The 21,614-nt window shown below is 37.4% G+C and overlaps 2 protein-coding genes and 2 non-coding genes across 4 annotated transcripts; 1 reads left to right on the top strand and 3 right to left on the bottom strand.

The window, feature by feature from the left end:
- The first annotated feature begins 723 nt into the window (after positions 1-723).
- On the top strand, positions 724-15,414 carry cratb (carnitine O-acetyltransferase b). The gene is made up of 15 exons (XM_028460832.1): positions 724-1,104; positions 3,744-3,968; positions 5,244-5,362; positions 6,362-6,415; positions 7,083-7,248; positions 8,501-8,675; positions 9,019-9,109; positions 9,303-9,390; positions 9,475-9,575; positions 10,725-10,844; positions 12,458-12,580; positions 13,125-13,260; positions 13,376-13,438; positions 13,776-13,913; positions 14,745-15,414. The coding sequence occupies exons 1-15, from the start codon at positions 1,063-1,065 to the stop codon at positions 14,946-14,948; spliced, it is 1,845 nt and encodes a 614-aa protein (XP_028316633.1). The 5' UTR covers positions 724-1,062; the 3' UTR covers positions 14,949-15,414.
- A 776-nt stretch (positions 15,415-16,190) lies between these two features.
- nrm (nurim) lies at positions 16,191-20,275 on the bottom strand. Its single transcript, XM_028460833.1, has 4 exons — positions 20,087-20,275; positions 18,512-18,705; positions 18,252-18,428; positions 16,191-17,073 (listed from the first exon to the last, which is right to left on the bottom strand). Exons 1-4 carry the CDS (start codon positions 20,235-20,237, stop codon positions 16,765-16,767), a joined length of 831 nt encoding a protein of 276 aa, XP_028316634.1. The 5' UTR covers positions 20,238-20,275; the 3' UTR covers positions 16,191-16,764.
- Positions 19,336-19,408, bottom strand: trnak-cuu (transfer RNA lysine (anticodon CUU)). Its single transcript has one exon. It is a non-coding gene; the product is annotated as a tRNA-Lys (tRNA).
- On the bottom strand, positions 19,934-20,006 carry trnak-cuu (transfer RNA lysine (anticodon CUU)). Its single transcript has one exon. It is a non-coding gene; the product is annotated as a tRNA-Lys (tRNA).
- Positions 20,276-21,614: the final 1,339 nt, after the last annotated feature.

Raw genomic sequence — 21,614 nt, 5'->3', positions numbered from 1 at the left:
TTGATCAATTAATAATTCTCAATCAAAGAAAAAAGTGTTAAAATGCAATTATTTGGGTCTCAATTTTATTATTTGCATTTGAACACTTTTTTCTTTCATTGAAAATATTTCTTTTTTTTATTTAAGTAAACCTCATTAACTCCTTGGAGGAGGTCATGAAGGAAAAAAAAGGGAGAAAACTGAAGATGGAAATGGAATGGCAGATAAATTTAAAAACAAAAAAGCAAAAGAGGCCACAAGGTACAGTAACATCGATCTAGTAGTTCAGCTCAGCAAAACAGAAGTAAGGGACATCATCAAACAGAAAATTAAACAAAGGTGGCATTTGGCAACACATTGGGAGGAAGAGGGGAAAGGAAGGTGGCACTACAGCCATAAAAATCAACTAAAGAGGAAAAATAAAGATGTAGTGATAACTTTTTTTATTTAACCTAACTTCTCTTTATGCTTTGAACACATTGTTTGGCCATCTGTGAAAAAGAAACAGTTTTATATCATTCACCTCATAATTTTAGCTCATATGAAAGCCTTTTGATTTGTGTTCTCTTCAGTATTTTTGTATAATGTTTTACTCTGAAGCTGTGCCTCTGCATATTTGTCCCCTACCTTATTTGTACTGTACTATTTTATATTTTATATATAAAATATATATTTTTTTAATTTTTATCTGAAAGCAGCGACCTCCCGTGGTCACATGAGGTACTGCATCACGTCACGTTGCTTTTTACGGAAACACAAATACGTCAGCACGTGCTGAAAACTGTTTAAGGTGTACGTGAGCGTCTGCATGCGCGTGCAGCTTGAAGTTACAGACCTCGGTGGGGCTCGTGCGACCTTATTTTTAAAGAGATTTCCTCTCTTTAAAATCCTCCAACACACAAATGTTTTCAAGTCTGAAGTCAGTCGAGTGATGTGGACGCTGGTGAGCGTCCATCATGGAGAAGTAGGAGGCGCTATCCTGGTGGTTTTGACGCTGTGAGCATTTGTTGCAGCAAAAGTAGGTTAGCAAGTAGCGACGTTTTTTTTTTTTTTTTTTTAGGTTTGTGAGTTATTAAAGAAAAGATGATCTCGAGGAAAGTTCCCTGCAGAACGTGGCTGTCTCGGGTGAGTTCCGTTACATTTTTTGGTCCGTCTGTCACTTTAATGTGTTGTACTGTTGAACGTTTGGTCTTCGCTCTCACATACAGTCAGATGAATGTTGTTTTCAAAGCAGATGATTCCATGATTAGTATTGGGCTGATCCGGTTTCCACAGCCCGATCGCTTACACTTCCTATTTTGATTCTGCTTTGCAGCTGCGCCCTCCTTCCTTTTGTTTGGCATGTGTTTGCTCTGTGCAGACATGCACGACTTTACTGGAGTTTGTCAACATATACATTCATTTCATTTTTTCATTCATTTATTTAGCTCACATTAAAAAAACCCCCAAACACTTAAGGTGCAAGGAGGGAGCGAAGCCCAATGGGTTTGTACAGGGGTCTACAACCCGCGGCTCTGGAGCCTAATGTGGCTCTTTGACTCTTTTGCAATGGCTCCCTGGCTTTAAAAAAAACTAATGCAAGAAATAGTTGTTTTTTTAATTATTTTTTTTTTTTACACAAGCTATTAATGATTAATGACATATAAAATCAAAATATGGCAATTTGTTAACTTAAAAATACATCAAGTTGTGCAATGACTCAGCTTCTTACTTCACCTCCTGCAACATCTACAGACCATCAACTTTGCTGTACCTGTGGCTAATCTTAAGTTTTAAATCCCTGGTAAGATAACTAAACCAACAAAAACACTATTCTGGAGGAAAATATAGATTTTAAATTGTGTGGGGACAGATTCATTTAACCGCCAATGTGCCGGTTAAATATGCATGCTTTGTGTGTGGCAACAAATTAGCATTAGGCATGTGTTGACCACATGATCATGCATTATCAAATTCAAGTTACTTTTTGTAGCCTTACAAATACATGAACTAAAAAAAAAAAAATCTTCTTTATATAACATTGAGTTCATGTAAATAGAGATGCATAAGAATATGAAGATGCAAGATACTGTTTTATTTCTTTATTTTATTTTATTTTAAACTGTTTTTAAATTGCCATTTACATGATCAATAAAAATCAAGTCAAATTAAATCAAACATTATTCTACAGAATTTTAAATGTATAGAATTTAATAGTATATTGTCTTCATTGCGGTTCTTTTGCAAACAAGATATATGTGATTAGATCAATTCAGGTTTTCATCAACGAATATTCCCAAAAATGTAGTGGTATTGACTTGCAAGATTTCAAAACCATTAATGTATAAGTTTGCTTGCTGTTTATATTGCAAAACATCATGAAGTTACAGTTTTTTATAAATAATATAGGAAAGAAAATGTTTTTAAGATATGATTAGATCATTTATATAAATATATTAGAAATAATAAAGGGCCCAAGTTTGATCCCTGAGGAACTCCATGCAAAATAACCATTCAGTGACACACATTGTTTTCGATTAAGTAATTTTTGAACTAATTCAGGGTAGTATTCTGAATTCCATATCTATTTAATTATGAGATCAGGATACTGTGATTAACTGTGTCAAAGGAATTACTGAGGTCTAAAAAAGACCCCAAGAACAAACTTTTTTGTTAGGGTAGAATAGATATGGGACGATAGTTACTGAAATCATCTGTATCACCAGCTTTGAATATGGGTAGCGATTTTGAGGTCAAGGGGAATAATGCCAGATTGGAGAGATAAGGAAAGAACATGGGTTAATGGTTGAATTACCGTAAATAGATCAATAGTTTCTTGAATCAAAATGTTCTTAATGCCATCATGACCTGGGGCTGAAATATTTAGTTCTATGATGATTTTACAGACTTCCTGTGTAGTTGGAGGATCAAAGGCGTTGAAAGAAGGATATTCTCCCTTAATAAAGCTAAAGGGGTTTCCATCTGCTTCCAAAATACTCGATGCCAGAGCAGAACCAACATTAACAAAAAGTTGTTTTTTTTTTTTTTTTTTCTTAACGGGAGCGTTTCTTTAAATCTTCTGTAACCCAAGGTTTTCCTTTAGAAGACTTACTGTATTCTTGAATTTGGAGTTAATTAAGGTAAAAGATTATTCTAAAGTAGAACTAATGTGAGCCAGAAATAGGTGATAAGCTGCATCGACATCTTTTAGCCCAAGAACCTCATCCCAAGAGACGTGGCTAATAGCCGTCTTAAAAGATACCAAGTGGTTTCTAGTGAAATTTTGAAATTTAAGGTGTCCACAGGCAGAATTGTTGCTTTTGGGTTTTGAAGGATTGAGCATATGTGTATCAGTCGCCCTGAGGTGGTTTCAAAGTCTAGAGAACTGAAAAGTATGTTATCGATTAATGAGGCAGACGATCTAGTTACACAACAGTTTAGCAGAGATTGAGTTGTAATAATTAGTGTCAGGATTAAAGAAAGTCCCATAAATTTCATCATTGCCCGCATTGAGCTCGAAGGGGCTGAATTCACTTGTATAAGAGTCTGTGGGGGAATTCTCCTTAGCGTTTAAAGGAAGAAAGTCAGTAGAGGACATGGGGAGAGAAAGAAAGTAGTTCAGTACCTACGGCGCAGCTCCCATACCCTAAAATACACACTTATCCATAATAAATAAAATGCCACAGGATATCTTTTAGACTGACATTCATTCAGTTTTAACAGCATTCCATTCCAGCAACATTGTTTTTGCTCAAAGCCATCAACCTTTTTTCTTTTTTTTGCAGATTTCCAGGAGACCAGAGGCATGTTTGTTTTCCTCTGTGCCCCCCCAACCTGTGCCGCCTCTGGCCAACACCCTCCAGGGCTACCTGAGTGCTCTGGAGCCCCTGTTGCCCCCCGACGAAATCAGTCACACCCGGCGGATGGTGCAGGAGTTCGGCCGGAGGGGCGGCCTCGGCCCAAAGCTTCAGGAAGGGCTGGAGAAGAGAGCCAGAGTCACAAAGAACTGGGTATGTTTGTATCTACAGTCGGTGTGGGCACAGAGACATTTTATTGGGTACGTCGATTTTTTGAGGCCTACAGAGAATTAATTTGGGGATATTTAGAGATAATAGTAAATGCTGAAAGCCTCAAATGCAATTAGTCTTTATAGTGTAACACTGTGGTTCTCAACCTTTTCAGTTTGTGAATCGTTAAAACCTTCAAAATAAAGTCAGCAAATTGATGGTCCATTGTTCTTTGAATCTGTGATAACCACATTTATTTATTTATCTAAATAATATCCACTGTTATCCAGGAAGTTTAGTGTATATGCATCTTAAAGATGTAAATCCTTGTTTTAATCAGAAATGGCAGAAAAGTGGTGAAATGTGATTTAAAAGAAACACGGAAATTGGTTAAAAGTTGCAAATTACAGTGGCCAAAAATGGACAGAAAAAGTGGTAAAAGATTTAAAGTGTCAATATTGGCTTAAAAGTGGCAGAAATTAGGGGAGGTATGGGGGTTGGGGTAATGTATTTTAAAGATTATGACCAATTAGTTTAAACTGGCAAATAATGGGCATGACAAATTGTGAATGTGGTTAAATTGGCAAAGACAAGCATGATATATGGTGAAAATAGGTTAAAAGTGTCAATAATGGGTTAACATGTGACATTGGGTGGGAAAAGTGGTGGAAAGGGTTTCTAAGTGCTGAAAATGTTTTGAAAGTGGAAAAATGTGCAGAAAAGGCATATACTGCATTAAAAGGAGCTAAAATATGGCAAGAAAAAGTGATGAAAATAGGTTAAAATATGACAAATTGATTTTAGTTGCAGAAAGAGGAAAAATTGGACTCAAATTGTTCAAAAGATTGAGAACCCCTGTTGTGAAAAAAAATCACCTTGAAATGTTATCAATTCTCAAGTTATTTTGCATACGGCTGGAATAAAATGCAATACTATCAGCTTTGTTTTTAGCTGCGTTGGAGAAATAATCTTATGTTGGTTCTGTATTTGGGTCAATGATGGGACATCTAAATATTCTGTCCATCAGTTTTCAATGTTTCCTAATAACGGGTCATTGATGCATATTACGCTGATTTTCACAGATAGTTTTTTTTTTTTTTTTTTTTGTGCCAATATGTGACTTTACTGACTCAAAATCCACCTGAAATTGTTCCAAAAATGTAAATATTAAATAAATAAATCAGAATAATTTACTGAAATACAGTTGACATTTGTGCCCCACCCCCCAAAGGCCATTATAATAACCCTGGTTTTCTGCGTGTTGTATCTCTTGTGCAGATTGCAGACTGGTGGGTGCAGCGGGCGTACTTGGAGAGTAGACAGCCGCTGCCCGTGCACTCCAGCCCAGCCATCTCTCTTCCCCGGAGGGATTACAATGACTGGAAGAGCCAGCTGGTGTAAGTCAACAAATGGCCAAGCAGAGAAACCCACCCCCCTGTATGGTTGGATGTTGTCAAAGTCACAGAAACACAAGCAGCCAAACACAAAGACACAATTTAAATTAAGTTCTGATTCAGCCTGCAAAGGTGGTTTAATGTGTTCATGAGGTACAGATTTGAACATTTCTAAATCATTTCTAACGGAAGCGAATTGCATTGACTTAAAAATCGTTATTTTTTTTTTAAGAATTCTTGTTTTTTTTGGGCAGTTTTATTTCTGTTTTTAGGACAAATTTTTTTGTTTTTTGGAGGAATTTTTTCTATTTTTCTTGCTAATTTTGTGCTGCGTAAAGTCGATAGACTAATTGTAATGCCTTTAATATAGCTTAGAACTGTCTCCCATTGTCTTAAACCGAGTTCAAAGTACATTTTTATCAAATTTAACTAGTCGGCCATGATTGCTTTCAATAAAGAAATAAATGCATTGTTTCAAATGCCCTCTAAGTTCAGAAAAACAAAAAAAGTTGGCATGAAAAACAGAAAAAAATTTACTCAAAAAATCAGAAGAAAAAAAATGGTCCAAAAAAAAAAAACTGAAAAACACAATAAATAATTCCGAAAACCACATTTTTTTCTCCAAGTGAATGCAATGTTTCCCTAATTTCTAGCGTGAAAATGTTACGATTACATCTCTAAACTGATTTTCAAAGTGCAAACATTGCAGCTACAAATGTGCGCAGCAACTCTACATTCTTTAAATTCTTCAAGTTTAAAATTCGAAGAAATACATGTTTTCAATGAGCTCAAACCTTTGTTGTGTGTTTATTGTTTAGCGTCGCACACATTTATTCTGTGAGTGACTGATCCGCAGCCACATCCACTCGAGGGCTGGAATTTTGCAAGCAAACCTTTTAAATATGACAACAATTTAACTGCATTATGAGGCATATGATTAATTTTAGCTGAAATGGGAAATGTGTATAACTTCACACTGATTCATTCAACTTCTGTTTTCAGGTTTGCGTCCAAGCTCATTGCAGCTGTCCTAGACTTCAAGGCCAAAATCAAAATGTAAGTTCCTGTTTGTGAAGATAAAACTGATATTACATCACCACCAATGAAGGATTTCTTCACGCTGATAAGCCACTGTGTAAAGTTTGGCTTTATAAAAATTACTGGGGTGATATAGAATTAGATTTGTGTCAAAGAAAAAAAAATCACTTCAATCAAAAAAAGTTTACTTCCATCAGAAATAAATAATTTCAGTCAATGAAAAGAAGTTTTCAGATGCAAAAAAATAATAATTGAGACCAAGTAATTGCATTTGAATGCTTTTTTTTTTATTATTGAATAACAGAGACAAATGTACGACCCATAATATGACCCAAATACAAAAATAAATGACTTCAGTAAAAAAAATTCAGTTTTCAATATAAAAAAAGTTTACTTCAATCAAAAGAAGTGTTCAAAAATAATTATATGGGCCTCAATTGCATTTAATCACTTTTTATCTTTGAAAATATTTACTGTATTTATGATTGAAGTAAACTTTTTGATTAAAAAGGTTTTTTTCTGATTGAATAATAAAGACACAAATCTACCTCCATAAGGTGAGCCATGCTCCTGCTTCTCTGGCAGACTCGATGTTAAAATGCTGTGTGTGCATCCCAGCAGAGAGCACGCTAAAGCTGTCTACAAAGTGACAACATTTTACTGCGCGTGTGTGTGTGTGTGTCAGGGGGCAGCTGCCCGTGGAATATATGCGGGGGAAGCCTCTGTGCATGGAGCTGTATCCGCTCCTCTTCTCCTCATGCAGGATTCCAGGTCCCAAACACGACTACGTCGCTCACTACGGCCGCTCCAGACGCTCGCCCACGCACATCACGGTCGTGAGAAACTACCAGGTGACACGGCAGCTTTTCTTTTACATGTGCCACTCCTGCTCCACCTGTAGTTACCAGGGTTGGGGTCAATTACATTTTTAAATTACAATTACGTCTTCAATTATCCACGTTCAATCACATCTCAATTATGATTACGTTGACCAGTATTTTTTCCAATTAAAATTACAATTGTTATTTTCCCCCTGAAAGTAAATTACAATTACTAAAGTTCGATTACAATTAATCACAATTACTGAGTCTTTAATGAATACGCCCATAGAACTTAACCGTCCTCTTGTGTTAGCTTTCTGTTAGCAGAAGTCAGGTCTGACTTTGTGTTCGCAAATCTGAGTGTGTGGATTTGTGGTGCAGCACAGCCTAATATGACTGAGACTGAAAATAAAGTATTTAGAGTACCTGTAGTGAAAATTTATACATAACAAAAAAATGTGTTTAATGTATTAACAATAAACAAAATATGTGCACCTAAAAAATGCATTAAAAGGTTTTATTTCGAACAATTTTATACTGTCAGGCTTTTTGGACAAGATATGACGCACATGCGTTCATCGGCCCGGCCTGTCGCTTTCAATTAATGTTGCATTATTATTATTGCATTAACAGGTCTGTTTTCATTGTGGGAAGTTTAGTTTTTCTATTGGCTCTCCCTTAGTGATAAAAGTGCATCATCCAGGTTGTATGTTAGGAGAGAATTAAATGTCACCTTTGTCACCAACTACCTGCTTCTTGTATGCGGACCTACGCCGACTCAGCATGCAGAATTAGCCTAACGGACGGGGCTGTTGTTACCAGCAGAAACGAGGCTGTGTAGTTGGAAGTTAGTGTTGGAAGTGTAAAAATATGGCGAGCAATTGTGATGAAAGCTGCGTGAAAGGATACAATGATCGGGTGTTGCGGCAGCTTAGTGTTTCGAAGGCCCCGTCCATTTAGGTCAAACAAGAAAATAAAAAAATTCAAGATGAAAATCGCCATCTTCACTTTTAAGGTGGAGCAAAACAAAGATTTACTTTCTGAACGTGTGAAAATTGGACATAAAGGAGCTCATTTAAATGCTCTGTGGAAGAGGATCAGCTACCGAACATGTGACGTCTGCCCCCCTGTGTGCGCAGATACAGCCATATGCGAATGGGGATCTCAATAAACAATAATGCAGTATATCTAAGAAAGTAATATTTAAAAACATTACATGATACAATCTATAAACGTGTGACGTTTATGTGTCAGTGTGGATCAATCGTTTCTTGTGGTGCAGTTCTTCCAGCTGGAAGTTTACAATAGCGATGGCTCGCGGATGACCGAGAGTCAAATCCACGCACAGCTGCTGAGGATCCGATCCCAGTCATGGAAAACGGACAAGGAGCCGATGGGGATCCTGACCAGCGAGCATCGGCACACGTGGGGCGAGGCCTATAACCGCCTGCTCAAAGGTGGGCTGGCGTTAAAAGCAGGGTTCTGTAGCTTTGATATCACACGTAGTTAAAATACGTTGTCAGTAAATAAGCTAAAGTCTGCAGGTGAATGCACTACAGAGTTTAATTTATGACACTAACTATAGTTGGTGTCAATTATATTTTTCAATTATAATTTTGTTTTCAATTACCCTTGTTCAATTACAATTCAAACAAATATGGTTTTGGTTGTCTGAGCCTTTTTTGTGTCAGTATAGATTAATTTCTTTCTAAAATTTGGGAAATTCACAATTCACTCACAGTTAAAAGATGTATTTTATGTTTGATTTTATTCTCTCCTTCCTGTCTCTGTTTGACTCAGATAAACTCAACAAAGAGTCTGTGCGGCTGATTGAATCTGGACTTTTCTCCGTGTGTCTGGATTCTCCCGTCATGAGGATTTCAGATGAGAAGTACGTACACGACGTGCACTTTTACTTTTGGACTTTAACTTGTGTTGATGTAATTAAATAACTGTGAAAATGTAGCATTAGAAAAACTTTAAATAAACCGGCAAGCATTAAAACAAGGGCTTATTATTCCTGGCACAATACAAACACAACTGACTAACTCTGCTGTTGTTTGATGTCCACCTGTGATTGACAGATACGCCAGCCGCAAGGCAGCGCAGATCCTTCATGGAGGCGGGACTTTCTCCAACAGTGGGAACCGCTGGTTTGACAAAACTCTGCAGGTGGGAATGATGTGTGGAGAGCTGGTTTAGCCAAATCCGAAAATTTTATTTATTTATTTATCTGGCTCTTGTGTCGTCTCCCAGTTTGTAGTGGGTGAAGACGGATCCTGGGGGCTGCTGTATGAACAGGCCACAGCTGAAGGTCCACCCGTAGCAGCACTGCTGCACCACATCCTGGAGTACTGGTGAGACCACCAATGTCTTTGTTGGTTCTATAAAGCTTGGGGTCGGGAGACACTGGGAGGGGTTTTAAGAAACTAAGAATATTTTTGAACAATTTGGCCCATTTTTGCTTGTTTGGTATGTACTAAGTATACCCATGTCAATAAGTAACTGTACACAATTAGTATATTTAGTATGTTTGGGATGAATTCCCAAAATAAAAAAAGCAGGTTCCTGAGTTAAGTCTTTTTAGATGATGTCCTTTTAAGTTTGAGTAACTGCATCCCAAAATGAATGAAGTACTCTACATTCCCATGAGTTTTGCTCCTTTAGATGCATTTTTGCTACATTACTCTCATTTCTGCCACTACTCCATCAAACTTCAATGCCTTTTCTGCACATTTTTTCCATTTTCAAGATATTTTTGGCACTTATAAACTCTTTCCATCACTTTTCCCACCTAATGTTGCATATTTTGACCCATTGTTGTCACTTTTAACCTCTACACCATGTTCCATGCTTATTTTTTCCAATTTAACCATATTCACAATTTGTCATGTCCATTATTTGCCAGTTTAAACTAATTGTTTCTACTTTTTTCTGCCACTTTTAAGCCATTATTGACACTTTTTCTGTCCATTTTTGCCCACTGTAATTTCCAACTTTTAACCAATTTCTGTGGTTTTAAAAATAAAAAATTCACTACATTTTACACCATTTTTAGTCACTTTTAACCCATTTTATTTCTGATTAAAACAAGGATTTACATCTTTAAGATGACTATATACTGTGGCGCAAATAATAAACTTCCTGGATAACAGTGGATATTGTTCAGATGAATAAATAAATGTGGTTATTAAGGATTCGTTGAACAATGGACCGTATTCGGACTTTAAGCCTATGCAGGGACAACAATCACCTGGTGAATTTTCATGCTGAAAGATAAACTTGCATACTTTTATTTTTAATGTGCAGTTTCACAGTAAAGTAATACAATAATAAACAGAAAGGTGATGTGAGGACAGGAAAATTTTGCTCAATAAACTTGTATTTATAGATTATTCTACGATAAATCAAACTGAATGTAAGCAATACTGCTGTAATGAGGATGTATTATTAACAATACATGACTATCATGAGGGGGGTCATTGGTTGAATTTTCTCACCCGCAGTGAGAAACCCGACCCAAAGAGGGCGCCTATCGTTCCTCTGCCAATGCCCAAGAAGCTCTACTTCCACATCGACAGAGAAATCAAGTGGGACATTGAGCAGGCCAAGCAGAACTTGGATATGTAAGCTCCCTGTCCTGTGCACGTGACCAGCCTATGAATATTGTTTACCTAACGCTAAACTCTGCTCACCTTCGACCTCGCTGCTTTGGCCTCCACTTTATGTTTGCTTTCTGTGCTGAAATCTTCAAAAGATGGAAAACACTCAGTCCGATGTAAAGCCACGCCAGTCTCATGGAATCATCACAAAATGTATCAGAAAATCTGTGAGCACGGCCCAGCAAACTGTTAGATAATCATTGTGCCAGTTTTATTGTGATGCTGCTTAAAGCTGATATCCGGAGTTTCTGAGAGGACATCTCGATGTCCTGGCCTCAACAGCCTAACTTCCTCCCCCTGCCTCTGCCAGAAGCCACGCCTCTACTTTTCTGCACGTGCATCGCGGAACATAAAGTCTCATTGATATAGGTCTATGGGTCAGGTAAGAGCCAAAATCATATTTATTATTCACTTTGATTGACAGTCTCAAAAACAGGAAGTCGAAGCCTATTAGCTGGGCGCACACGGCAATCGTTTCCATTTGTATCGGGGTCTATAGGATGAAGGAGGGACTTATATACAGTCATATATATGAATGACCACTGGCAGTAGACCATAGATTTCTCAGAAACTCCGGATATTAACTTTAAGTCAAAAGTATAATGCTGCGTTCATACATGAAACGTACCGCAGGATCGAAAAAATGTCCCCATTATCTTCAAGCGAAGCCCCGCCCACCAGTGACACATCCATCTTGGTGAGTTTCACTGCCTGCTGGAGCGAGGAGCTTCGTTCTTTTTCTCCTCTAATAAGCATAAACCACCAGTGAAAAAAGCCGGTGTGATTAGCGGTTAATGCTATGCTAGCTCAGTGCTACAGAGAGAACTTTTACCTGCTACTACCACCTCCTCGCTGATTCTCCTCCACGCAAAATCCTTCCTAGTCCGGTCCCGATTATAAAGACCGTGTCATACAGCTCCAGGTGGTCACACACAGCTTCTACTCCATGGTTGAATGGGTGAACAGACCGGTGTCCGTGTTGACGGCCTGACGTCATCGTCAACAAAGACTCTGAATGGCTTCATCATGCGAAACAGTCGCAGGAGTTCAATATTTTCAACTCTTGCGAATGTGAGGATATGCATAAAAATCAAGAGCGCACTCGCACGGCCAACGCACTTGACGTGTGGATCGGACCGCACCTCCGCACAGTAAAGATTCCCTATCTGGGACGCATCTATTCATTGACTTAGTATGGACTTACGGACATTTCGTGACGCATCCGGTGTGAACGCAGCATTAGGCTTTTTGTTAGCAACAATTACTATCAATCACTTTCTGACAACCTCAAAATTTTATTGTATTATTTATTAAGCGTTGCCCTTCTGTTGCGCAATTCTTCTTCACAATGTAAATGGTGAAGCCACACTGCACCTGTATGGTGCTGTAGCAAAAATGAAGCAGAAAGCGTCGACTGGTTGTGATTTTTTTCATGAATTTTCAAACTTAAACGACCCATTGACGCAAATCTATTTTTTCTTTTGTTTACTGCCCCTGGCAAGAATCTTGTTTTTTCTGTCACCACTTCTTCCTGTGTTAATTTATTTTTTAAGATTTGTCTCGTTGTCATTCCTTAGACTCATCAACGACCTCGATGTCAACGTGTTTAACTTCAAAATATTCGGCAAAGATCTCCCAAAGTCGTACAACATGAGTCCCAACTCCTTCATCCAGATCGCACTGCAGCTCGTCTACTACAAGTCAGTGAATGCACCACCGTAGACAACTGACTGAATGTGTTGGTTGTGGTAACAACAATATCCTTATTAACCCTCCTGTTACCCTCAAATTGTACTTGCATCTTTTAATCAATTTAATCAATTTTTTGTCTTCTTTTTGAATAATATGTTAAGGTTTCATTTATTCAGACAACTTTTTATGTTTCGACTGTCAACTGCCAGCCTTCTTCAGAGGTGTCTGCTGCTGATGTTTTATTGACATTCGCGTAATAATTCCAACAAGTTTTTTTCTTTCTTTTTTTTGAATAATATGTTAAAAGTTCATTAAGTCGAAACATGTCATTCGATCAAAGTCAATTTACTGACAAAACTTAACATATTATTCCAAAAAAACTTGCTGTGACAATTTTGAGGATTTCTTTTTTTATTTTAATGTTCAGAGTTTCATTGGTTTTTGGTAGATTTTTTTTTTTAAATTTTAGCACTAAAGGGAAAAATGCAAAACATTTTTTTAAATGGACTAAAATGAACCTTATTGTGTTGCTTTAATTGGTTCTATCCCTAGAGTGCACAGCGAGGTGTGTCCCACCTGCGATATCGCCTCTCAGCGTATGTTTCGAGGAGGAAGAACAGAGTTCATCCGCTCGCCTACGAATCAATCGCTGAAATTCATCCTCGCCTTCAACGATGCCTCCATTGGGGTGAGATTAGCTGCAATCTCTTGATCATCTTTGCTACTGAGAGTCTTGGATTCACTCCTGTGTGCGTTGCCACTTTGGATTTATTTAACTTGTTTTGTTTCTTTTCTGTTTGCAGCGACAAGCGAAGCTGCAGCTGCTCAGGGAAGCCGTGGACGCTCACAGCGCTCTGACAGAAAGGGTGAACATCAAACCTTACAAAACATGACTTCTGCCTGCCCTGTTTAACACATTAACCCTTGAGCTTAGCTACCAAAACGGTACCCTTCATAAAACTGTCATAAATTTGTTGGATACATTTTTTTCTTCCCCATTTTTTTACGTTAGGTTTCTTAAACAACTTCAGACCTAACCATAGATATAAAGTTTTCATCATATTTCTGTATTTATTTATTTTTTAACGTTCATGCCCTTTCTGTTAGTCTTTATTGAGAATTTAAAAAAACTGAATAAGCAAAAAGGACACTTTTGGTCCCCTGAGGATTAATAACGCTTTGAAAATGTCCACTGCTCTTCAGGTGATCAATGGACATGGGATTGATCTCCACCTGCTGGGGCTGAAGCTGCAGGCCATCGAGGAAGGACTGAGCATTCCCAAAATCTTCATGGACACGGCCTATGGCCTGGCCACGCACTGGAAGCTGAGAACCGGACAGGTGGGAGTGGTTTTTGTAAACGTTAGCGCTTTAAAGAAATGCAGATGTGCAGAAATACAAAGTAATCAACCAATTATCTTATTATGCTGATGCACTTAAAAAGGTAAAAGAGAATGATGCAGAGAGTAATGTGCAATATAAATAATAATGTACAATAATGATGGACTGCTCCTTTGTTTTGTTTTTGTGTTGTTTATAACTGGATTGTTTAGATCAGGGGTTCTCAACCTTGGGGTTGACCCCATTTGGGGTTGTGAGACACTGGGAGGGGGTCGCCAGATGCCTTCAAGACGCTACAAATAGTTTTTGTTCAATTTGAGCACAATTTTGCTTATTTTTACGATTTTTCTGCAACTGCACCAAACTTGCCATATTTCATTTTTCTACTTTTAAGACATTTTTGGCACTTCTAAACCCTTAACACTGCTTTTCCCACCTAACCCATTATTGTCACTTTTAACCTCTTTTCACCATATTTCATGCTTATTTTTGCCTATTTAATCACATTCATGATTTGTTATACCCATTATTTGAACCATTTTTTCTGTCTGTATTTGGCCACTCTAATTTGGAACTTCTAACCATTTCTGTGTGTTTTAAAATCCCATTTTTTTTGGTCACCTTTAACCCATTTTATATTGAGTAAAACAATGATTTACATCATTAAGTGTATATACTATGGCACAAATAATAATAAACGTTCCTGTATAATTGTGGATATTATTCAGATGAATAAATAAATGTGGTTATCACAGATTCATAGAACAATGGACCATCATTTTTCAGTTTTATATATTTATTCACCTTTTTGTTCATTTTCATCCTTTTCAGATCCCTGCCAACACGGACAGCGTGATGTGTTTCGGACCTCTCGTGCCCGACGGCTACGCCGTTTGTTACAACCCCCAGGCCGACCACTTCCACTTCTCAATCACCGCCTTCAATTGCTGCGAGGAGACCAACGCAGAGATGTTCGCGCGCACTCTGAAGGAGACGCTGTGTGAGCTGCAGGAGCTGCTCCAGCCCGCTGTGTAGAGCCAACACAGCCACGGCGTCTGTGCATAAGACTCGTCATTTCTGAAGATAGGGAGGACTCTGAAAATAATTTTGGTAAAGAAATAAAATCCGTTTTCTATGGTGTGGAATACTCGCTGCAGCTCCTCAGCATTGGTGCTGCATTGTCTGCTAGTTAAAAAAAAAAAAGGTTTCCTTCTAAAGCCAAACTGACACTCCAGCATTAATCAAACCAGAACACTCCCCCCTCCCCAATCATTTGGTCACACTCTGCTTTCTTGTGTGTTTAATGGAGAAAATGAAAATGGATATTTTTTCTCATACTGCAATGGTTTGGATCTGTTACTTGTGTTGGTTAATGGTAAACAGACCAATGATGTGCGACATGTCTGAGGATCAAAGTTCCTGATCGGCCGAATACTTCCTAAATGTTTGTAACTTACTTCAGCTTCAAACCTGCAACATGAATAAAAGCCTAATCACATGATTTCTCCTTGAATGTGTCATGTGTTGAGGTGTAATGCCTCCTGCATCTTCAATAATTTTCAACTTTTTTTCCTTCAACTTTGAACTTCCGCTATTCGGCCATTCTGCAATCGCTCAACTTCTAGAATATTTAGCTGTCTGTTGTCTGTTCAAGGATAATCTTCATCTGTTTTTGACCTACAGCCCTTCCACTGCAGTGACTGTTCAGGTCCGCTCCCATTTTTAGAGTGGAATAAACGGATGGGTGTTCTGAATTCCCTCATGCAGCTACTGCAACACGGGGCAGAAGCTGCATCCTCGCTTGTTTTCTTCAGAAAATGCAAATATTGTAGTTTCTTTTGCACTTGTTGCAGATTTGTTTCTTGTTGTGGCATGATTGAGCTGTTAAGCAAGTAACTGAATCACTGTATCTGCTTCAGCCTGGCAGATATGTAGCAATATTATTCTCACTTCTGGAAGAAAGCAGGAAAATTTGTACATGAGGGGTTTTTGAGTATGTTGAATTTATTTTTAATTGGATCCACACTGGCAAACCAAATGTTGCCACTCAAAATTAAGAAATCCAAGATGGCCACCATTGGTATAGCCAATTTGGAGGGTGTCTATATATACAGTATATAGGCATCGGTTATCTCTGGTAATCGAAAATGTAGCGTTAAACAATATTGGCATATTGAACAGCCCTAGAAATGAGCAAAAAGTTAGGTTTTAACTCTGCTTTATCCAAAGTAACATTGTTTTTCTCATACAGTAAAATAATACACTGTACCCAGCACATCAAATGTAACAGCTTTAATTAAAAGTATTCAGCTTGACTAGTAAAAAATAACATATTGTATGTGACATATTTAATCGTTTCTTTGTTGTACTTGATTTTTAATCAACAGCATTTATATGAATTAACCCTTTGACAATAAAAATATATATATTTTGTATTTCTGTCTAAAATAAGGCAAAGGAACCAACGTATGGAAATGTATTACATTCACTTGAAGAAAAAAAAATCATATTTTTCTGAATCATTTCTTTTTCTAGTTTTTTTTATTTCTTTATTGATAGCAAACATGGCCTGCTTGTTTAATTTGATTTAAATAAAAAAATTTTTTACTAATAACTTAATAATCTTTAAGCCATATTGATTCATTGAGTCATTTGCATTTTTCTATAATTTTGTGTGGGGTTTTTGACTCATCTTGTGTATTTTTACATAATTTTGTGTAGGGTTATTCGAGTCATTAAATGATTCATAAAAACAGGATTTTTTTTTCTTTTTTTTAATGAATGCAATACACATCCATACTAAAGAGCAGTAGCAGCAGCAGCAGCAGCAGTAGCAAGAACCATCTTAACATCACTTTGCTTTGTCCTGGTCAGATGGGGGAATGGCGCCATCCTGTGGTGGTTCAGCAAAAAGCTGCATCTTGTGGCTGAGCTTTGCACAGAGGTATCCTAAATCCTGCTGGTCCAACGAGTGGGCCAAGGCCAGGTAGGTGGACAGAGTCCCTGCCAACAGGAGCCGGTCCAGGGACAAGGCCGGTAGAAGCCACAACACCACAGCCAGCTCCAGGCACACCGGGTGACGGAGGTGGGACAGGAGGCGCTGGGCGGGGGCCGACTTGTAGGTCAGTGGATCCTCTAAACCCAAACACTCATAATACACCTGGGAGAGGGATAAGAATGATCAATATTGATGATATCTAGCAGGGTTAGGGTCAATTACATCTTCAATTATCCACGTTGAATTACAACTCAGTTCTGATTACATTGACCTGCCTTTTCTCCAATTATAATTATTATTTCCCTCTTAAATCAATTACAATTACATTCTCAATTACTAAGTTCAAAGTCAATTAATCACAATTACAGAGCCTTTAATAAATAACCCCATAAAACGTAACCTTCCTCTTGTGTTAGCGTCTCATTAATAACGGGTCAGTTTAGATGCATGTCTTAAATCAGCTGTAAAATAAAAATATATATATTTATATTTTTTGTTACACTCAAGTTATTTGTATATTGTAAATTGCACATAAAAATAAATAAATAAAATGTTTTCTCTATCATCTACTTTGGTTTTCTCTCTTGGTTTCCTTGTTAGGCTTCCTAATCTGTGAAAAATATTAGTATTAATATGTTTGATGTGGACATCAGAGCCTTTTTTTTTTATTTTTAAAGAATACCTGTAGTAAAAATGTATACAATGTATACAATGTATGTGTTTAATATATTACTAATGAACAAAAAATGTGCACCTTTTTTATTAAAACTTTTTAGAACAATTTTATGCCGTCGGTCATCAACTATGGAGAGTCGCCATTTTGCACAGGATATGACGCAAATTCGTTGATTCCTGTGAGCTGTTGCTAGGCAACAGTGTTCCATTGGTCTCTACAGTTTCTGAACAATGGCGACGTGTAAAGCTAATGGTTGCCAGAACAACAAGAGAATAACCCCCCACGGAAACATTTATTTTGTGTCTCTAAACCAAATAATCCTAATTCTAACATGTAAACTTGATATGAAACATGTTTTAACAATTGTTAACTACGTATGTGTATGTGTAAGCCATAGAACTATAACATGGTTCCACAGTTTTTGCACTTAATTACAGTACATTGCAAATGATAAGTTCATGACAATTACAGTTACAAAGTCAATTATCTGAACTCAATTACGATTGCAACATCACCAATTTTTTCCATTACAATTTCAATTATAATGATGTCATAATTGTAATTAAATACCAATTACGCAATTACAATTACTAATTGACCCCAACCCTGAATGATCTAGCTCTTATTTGAGATGAACTAAGTCTACTCTACTCTAAGGGTGTACCTGCTTAATACCCAACAATTCAAGGTAATCAAAGATGATGAAGATGCTGCAGATGATGGCCCAGCAGACAAAGTGCAGCGTGAAGCACAGCAGAGGGAACCAGACACTCCAGGGGGTCTGACGTACTGACCACAGACAGGGGGCGTCAGTCACAGGCTGCCAGTAACGCACCAGAATCTGTCACATGGGGGGGGAAATATATCAACAAATGATAAAAAAAAAAGCTGATTAGAAATGAATTCAAACTTGTGGTGTTCAACCTGAAGGGCCAGTGCAGTGGTAAAACAATATGCTGTCCTGTTTAGGGCCCCCAGCACTGATTGGAGGGCCTGTTTGACGGGGGTCCAGGCAAGCACACTGTGCTGCACAATGAACAGAGCCAACAGTCCCACGTCAACCAGAAGACAGCGGAGCACGGAGCCGTTCCGTAGAGCCACAGACAATGGTATGGAGTCTACAATGAAGAGAAAACCATCAATTACTGGGAAAATCATGAGTTTGATTACAAGTAACAAGAATATGTCTGAGTCTAGTTTGGTGCAGATATTTTCCCTGTGTCTGCATTAAGCTGTGTGTACAATATATGGCATAGAAGGAAATTAATTATATATTTATTGATACTGGGAATATATAGAATAAATGAAAGTCTGAATACATATATTCTGAATATATTCAGACTTTCAAATACATATATTTAAACTTTTCTTATACATAATTTTACCAATTCTTAATCGAGAATATTTTTTGTTTTTTTCTGAATTTCCTATAAGAACTTATCTTGTCAACTCTTTGAAAACGAAAAATATTTCCTGTAAAAATGGAAAAACGTTTTTTTTTCTCATTAATTCAGAAAAAACGAGGATTTTTTTTCTTCAATTCATGCAAAAAGGAGATAAGTTATGATTTGCTATAGCTCGCCTCCTATTCTTAATTGTAACAGCATGCAATGAAAATATATGAATTTGAAATGATATAATTAAGAAATCGTTTTCTTTTTTGCAGTTGAAAGAATATTCTCGACAATTGCAAACTTTTTTTTTAGTTAACAAAAAAAAACTACCGGTATTTAAAAAAAAAAATTCTGCGCCCAACGTGGGGCTCGAACCCACGACCCTGAGATTAAGAGTCTCATGCTCTACCGACTGAGCTAGCCGGGCTTGATGACATGCGGTGGCGACATCGGAGAAATAGACAGAGTAAATGAAAACTTCTCAACATCGCAACATTTTTTAGGGTTAGAGTTAAGGTAAGGTTTAGTGTTAGTCACGCGACCTAAACTGACCTACCACGTGACCTAAACTGCCCCAATGGGGGCTGCGTACGGATAGAATGTCTTTATATTGATAAGGCAACCGTACGGATAGCCACTGCCAATAATAAAGAACAGAAATCAAGTATTCAAATAGAATAAAAATAAGTGGTAAGTATGAAAAGGTGCATAAAACAACACACGGTATTTATGGCGTATTAAGTTTTAATAGTTGGAATTTACTTGGACTTTGACACCTTAACACAAATTATGAAAAATATCCACAACGTTAGATGGTACTGAGTGGGATTGGAACACGTGATCTCAGTACTTCGCGTGTTTCCCGAGCGTTTATCGTAGACGCACGCGCGCGCAAACCTTGTAGTTGATAACGTTATTGTTTTCTTTTTGCAGTTAACGGAAAAAAACTCAGCGCCCAACGTGGGGCTCGAACCCACGACCCTGAGATTAAGAGTCTCATGCTCTACCGACTGAGCTAGCCGGGCTTGGTGACGAGCGGTGGCGACACCGCTGAAATAGACAGAGTAAATGAAAACTTTGCGGAATTGTTGGGATATAGTTTTACCTTGGCAGAGCGTCGTCTCTCCGGTAATATTGTGGTAAATGGCTCGAAACGACACAAAGCGGATAAAATCAGCGCCAGAGACGAAGACAAATGCGAAATTGAGCAAAGACGCAGCACAGAAAGACCAACCGCGGAGAGACACTGACGCCATTTCAACCAGTGTTTAATTTCATTTCACTCTTTTAGTTCCGGGATAGAGACGCTATGTCAGTTTTTACACAATAAAAACACAAGATGGCGCTGCAAGAAGTAGACGTCATTTATTTTTGGGTCAGTGTTTCGTTTTGTGGCATTTACACCTTGACAAACCTTTGGGAGCAGATTGCAATGACTACATTACCTGGGAATACTTAAAGAAACATTTTAACTATAGTGAAAGATTGTATTCTAAAACTAAAACAACAGTATTCTAAAACTAAAACAACAAAATAAATGTAAAAATACACAATAAAAAGTGGTTAAAAATAAAAAAAAAGGATATCAATTACAGCAATAGAAACAAAAAAAGAGATTAGAATCATTTAAAGATAAACAAACAAGAAGATTACAAAGTTGTATTCGTCAAACTAATTACAAACCAATTAACAAAAATCTCCATCTTGGGCATTGGCTATCCGTATGGTTGCCGTATCAATATACCGACATTCTATAAGTACGTAGCATCCCTCATTGGTCACTTTAGGTCACGTGATAGGTCAGTCATTGGCCAGTTTAAGTCATGTGACTAAAAAACTTAACCGTATTGGATGATGACTAAGTCTAAGGCGCTACGTGCTTGTACTTCGGTGAACGTACTAATAGCACCAGGGTTTGTCCGTACGGCAACCGTACAAATAGACACATTCTATAAAATTTTACGACAATTATTTTTAGACGTCAGTGGTAGTGAATCAAGTTCACACAAAAATGTCGTAATTCACAGTAACGTAATTATTTTTCATTTCAATTATTAGTTAATTCTCTGTATTTTCCTGAGATGGGCAACGTTTATCACAACGGGGCCCAACAAAATTGTCTGATCCGAGAGGTCACATTGTTAATATTAACGTTAATATTTAGGTATAGAATACAGTTGTTTTATTAAGTATTGTGTGTGATTTTGTCATTTAAATAATAATGATATTTTTTTTAAATGTAGTTCATTTATAAGCAGTTTTTTTTTTGTTTGTTTAATAATTACTAGACAATTCAGGAGACCCCAATTGAGGTCCTGACCCAAAGGTTGAAAAACACTGGATTACTGCAATTCAGCACATGAGATGATCTGTCCTAAATAAATAAAACAACTATCGATATACCTGCATAGATGTACCTTTATTTTGATTTATTCACATATATATATACAGTATATATATTAATTTGATATTTACATGTTATATACATTTTTTAGCATTGTATGTGTGTTTAAATCACAGTGAATCTATAAAAATAAAAAGTCACATGAGTTTCCTCATTCAAAGGAGGAACCCTGATGATCTACATGTACAAATGTGGAAGAGAGCATGTTTGACAGCTGCTGGTTCTACTC

Source organism: Gouania willdenowi, chromosome 11 (assembly GCF_900634775.1).
Source record: "Gouania willdenowi chromosome 11, fGouWil2.1, whole genome shotgun sequence".
Classification (NCBI taxonomy): domain Eukaryota; kingdom Metazoa; phylum Chordata; class Actinopteri; order Blenniiformes; family Gobiesocidae; genus Gouania; species Gouania willdenowi.
The sequence above is the reverse complement of the archived record's forward strand: the minus strand, read 5'-3'. Positions and strand labels throughout refer to the sequence as shown.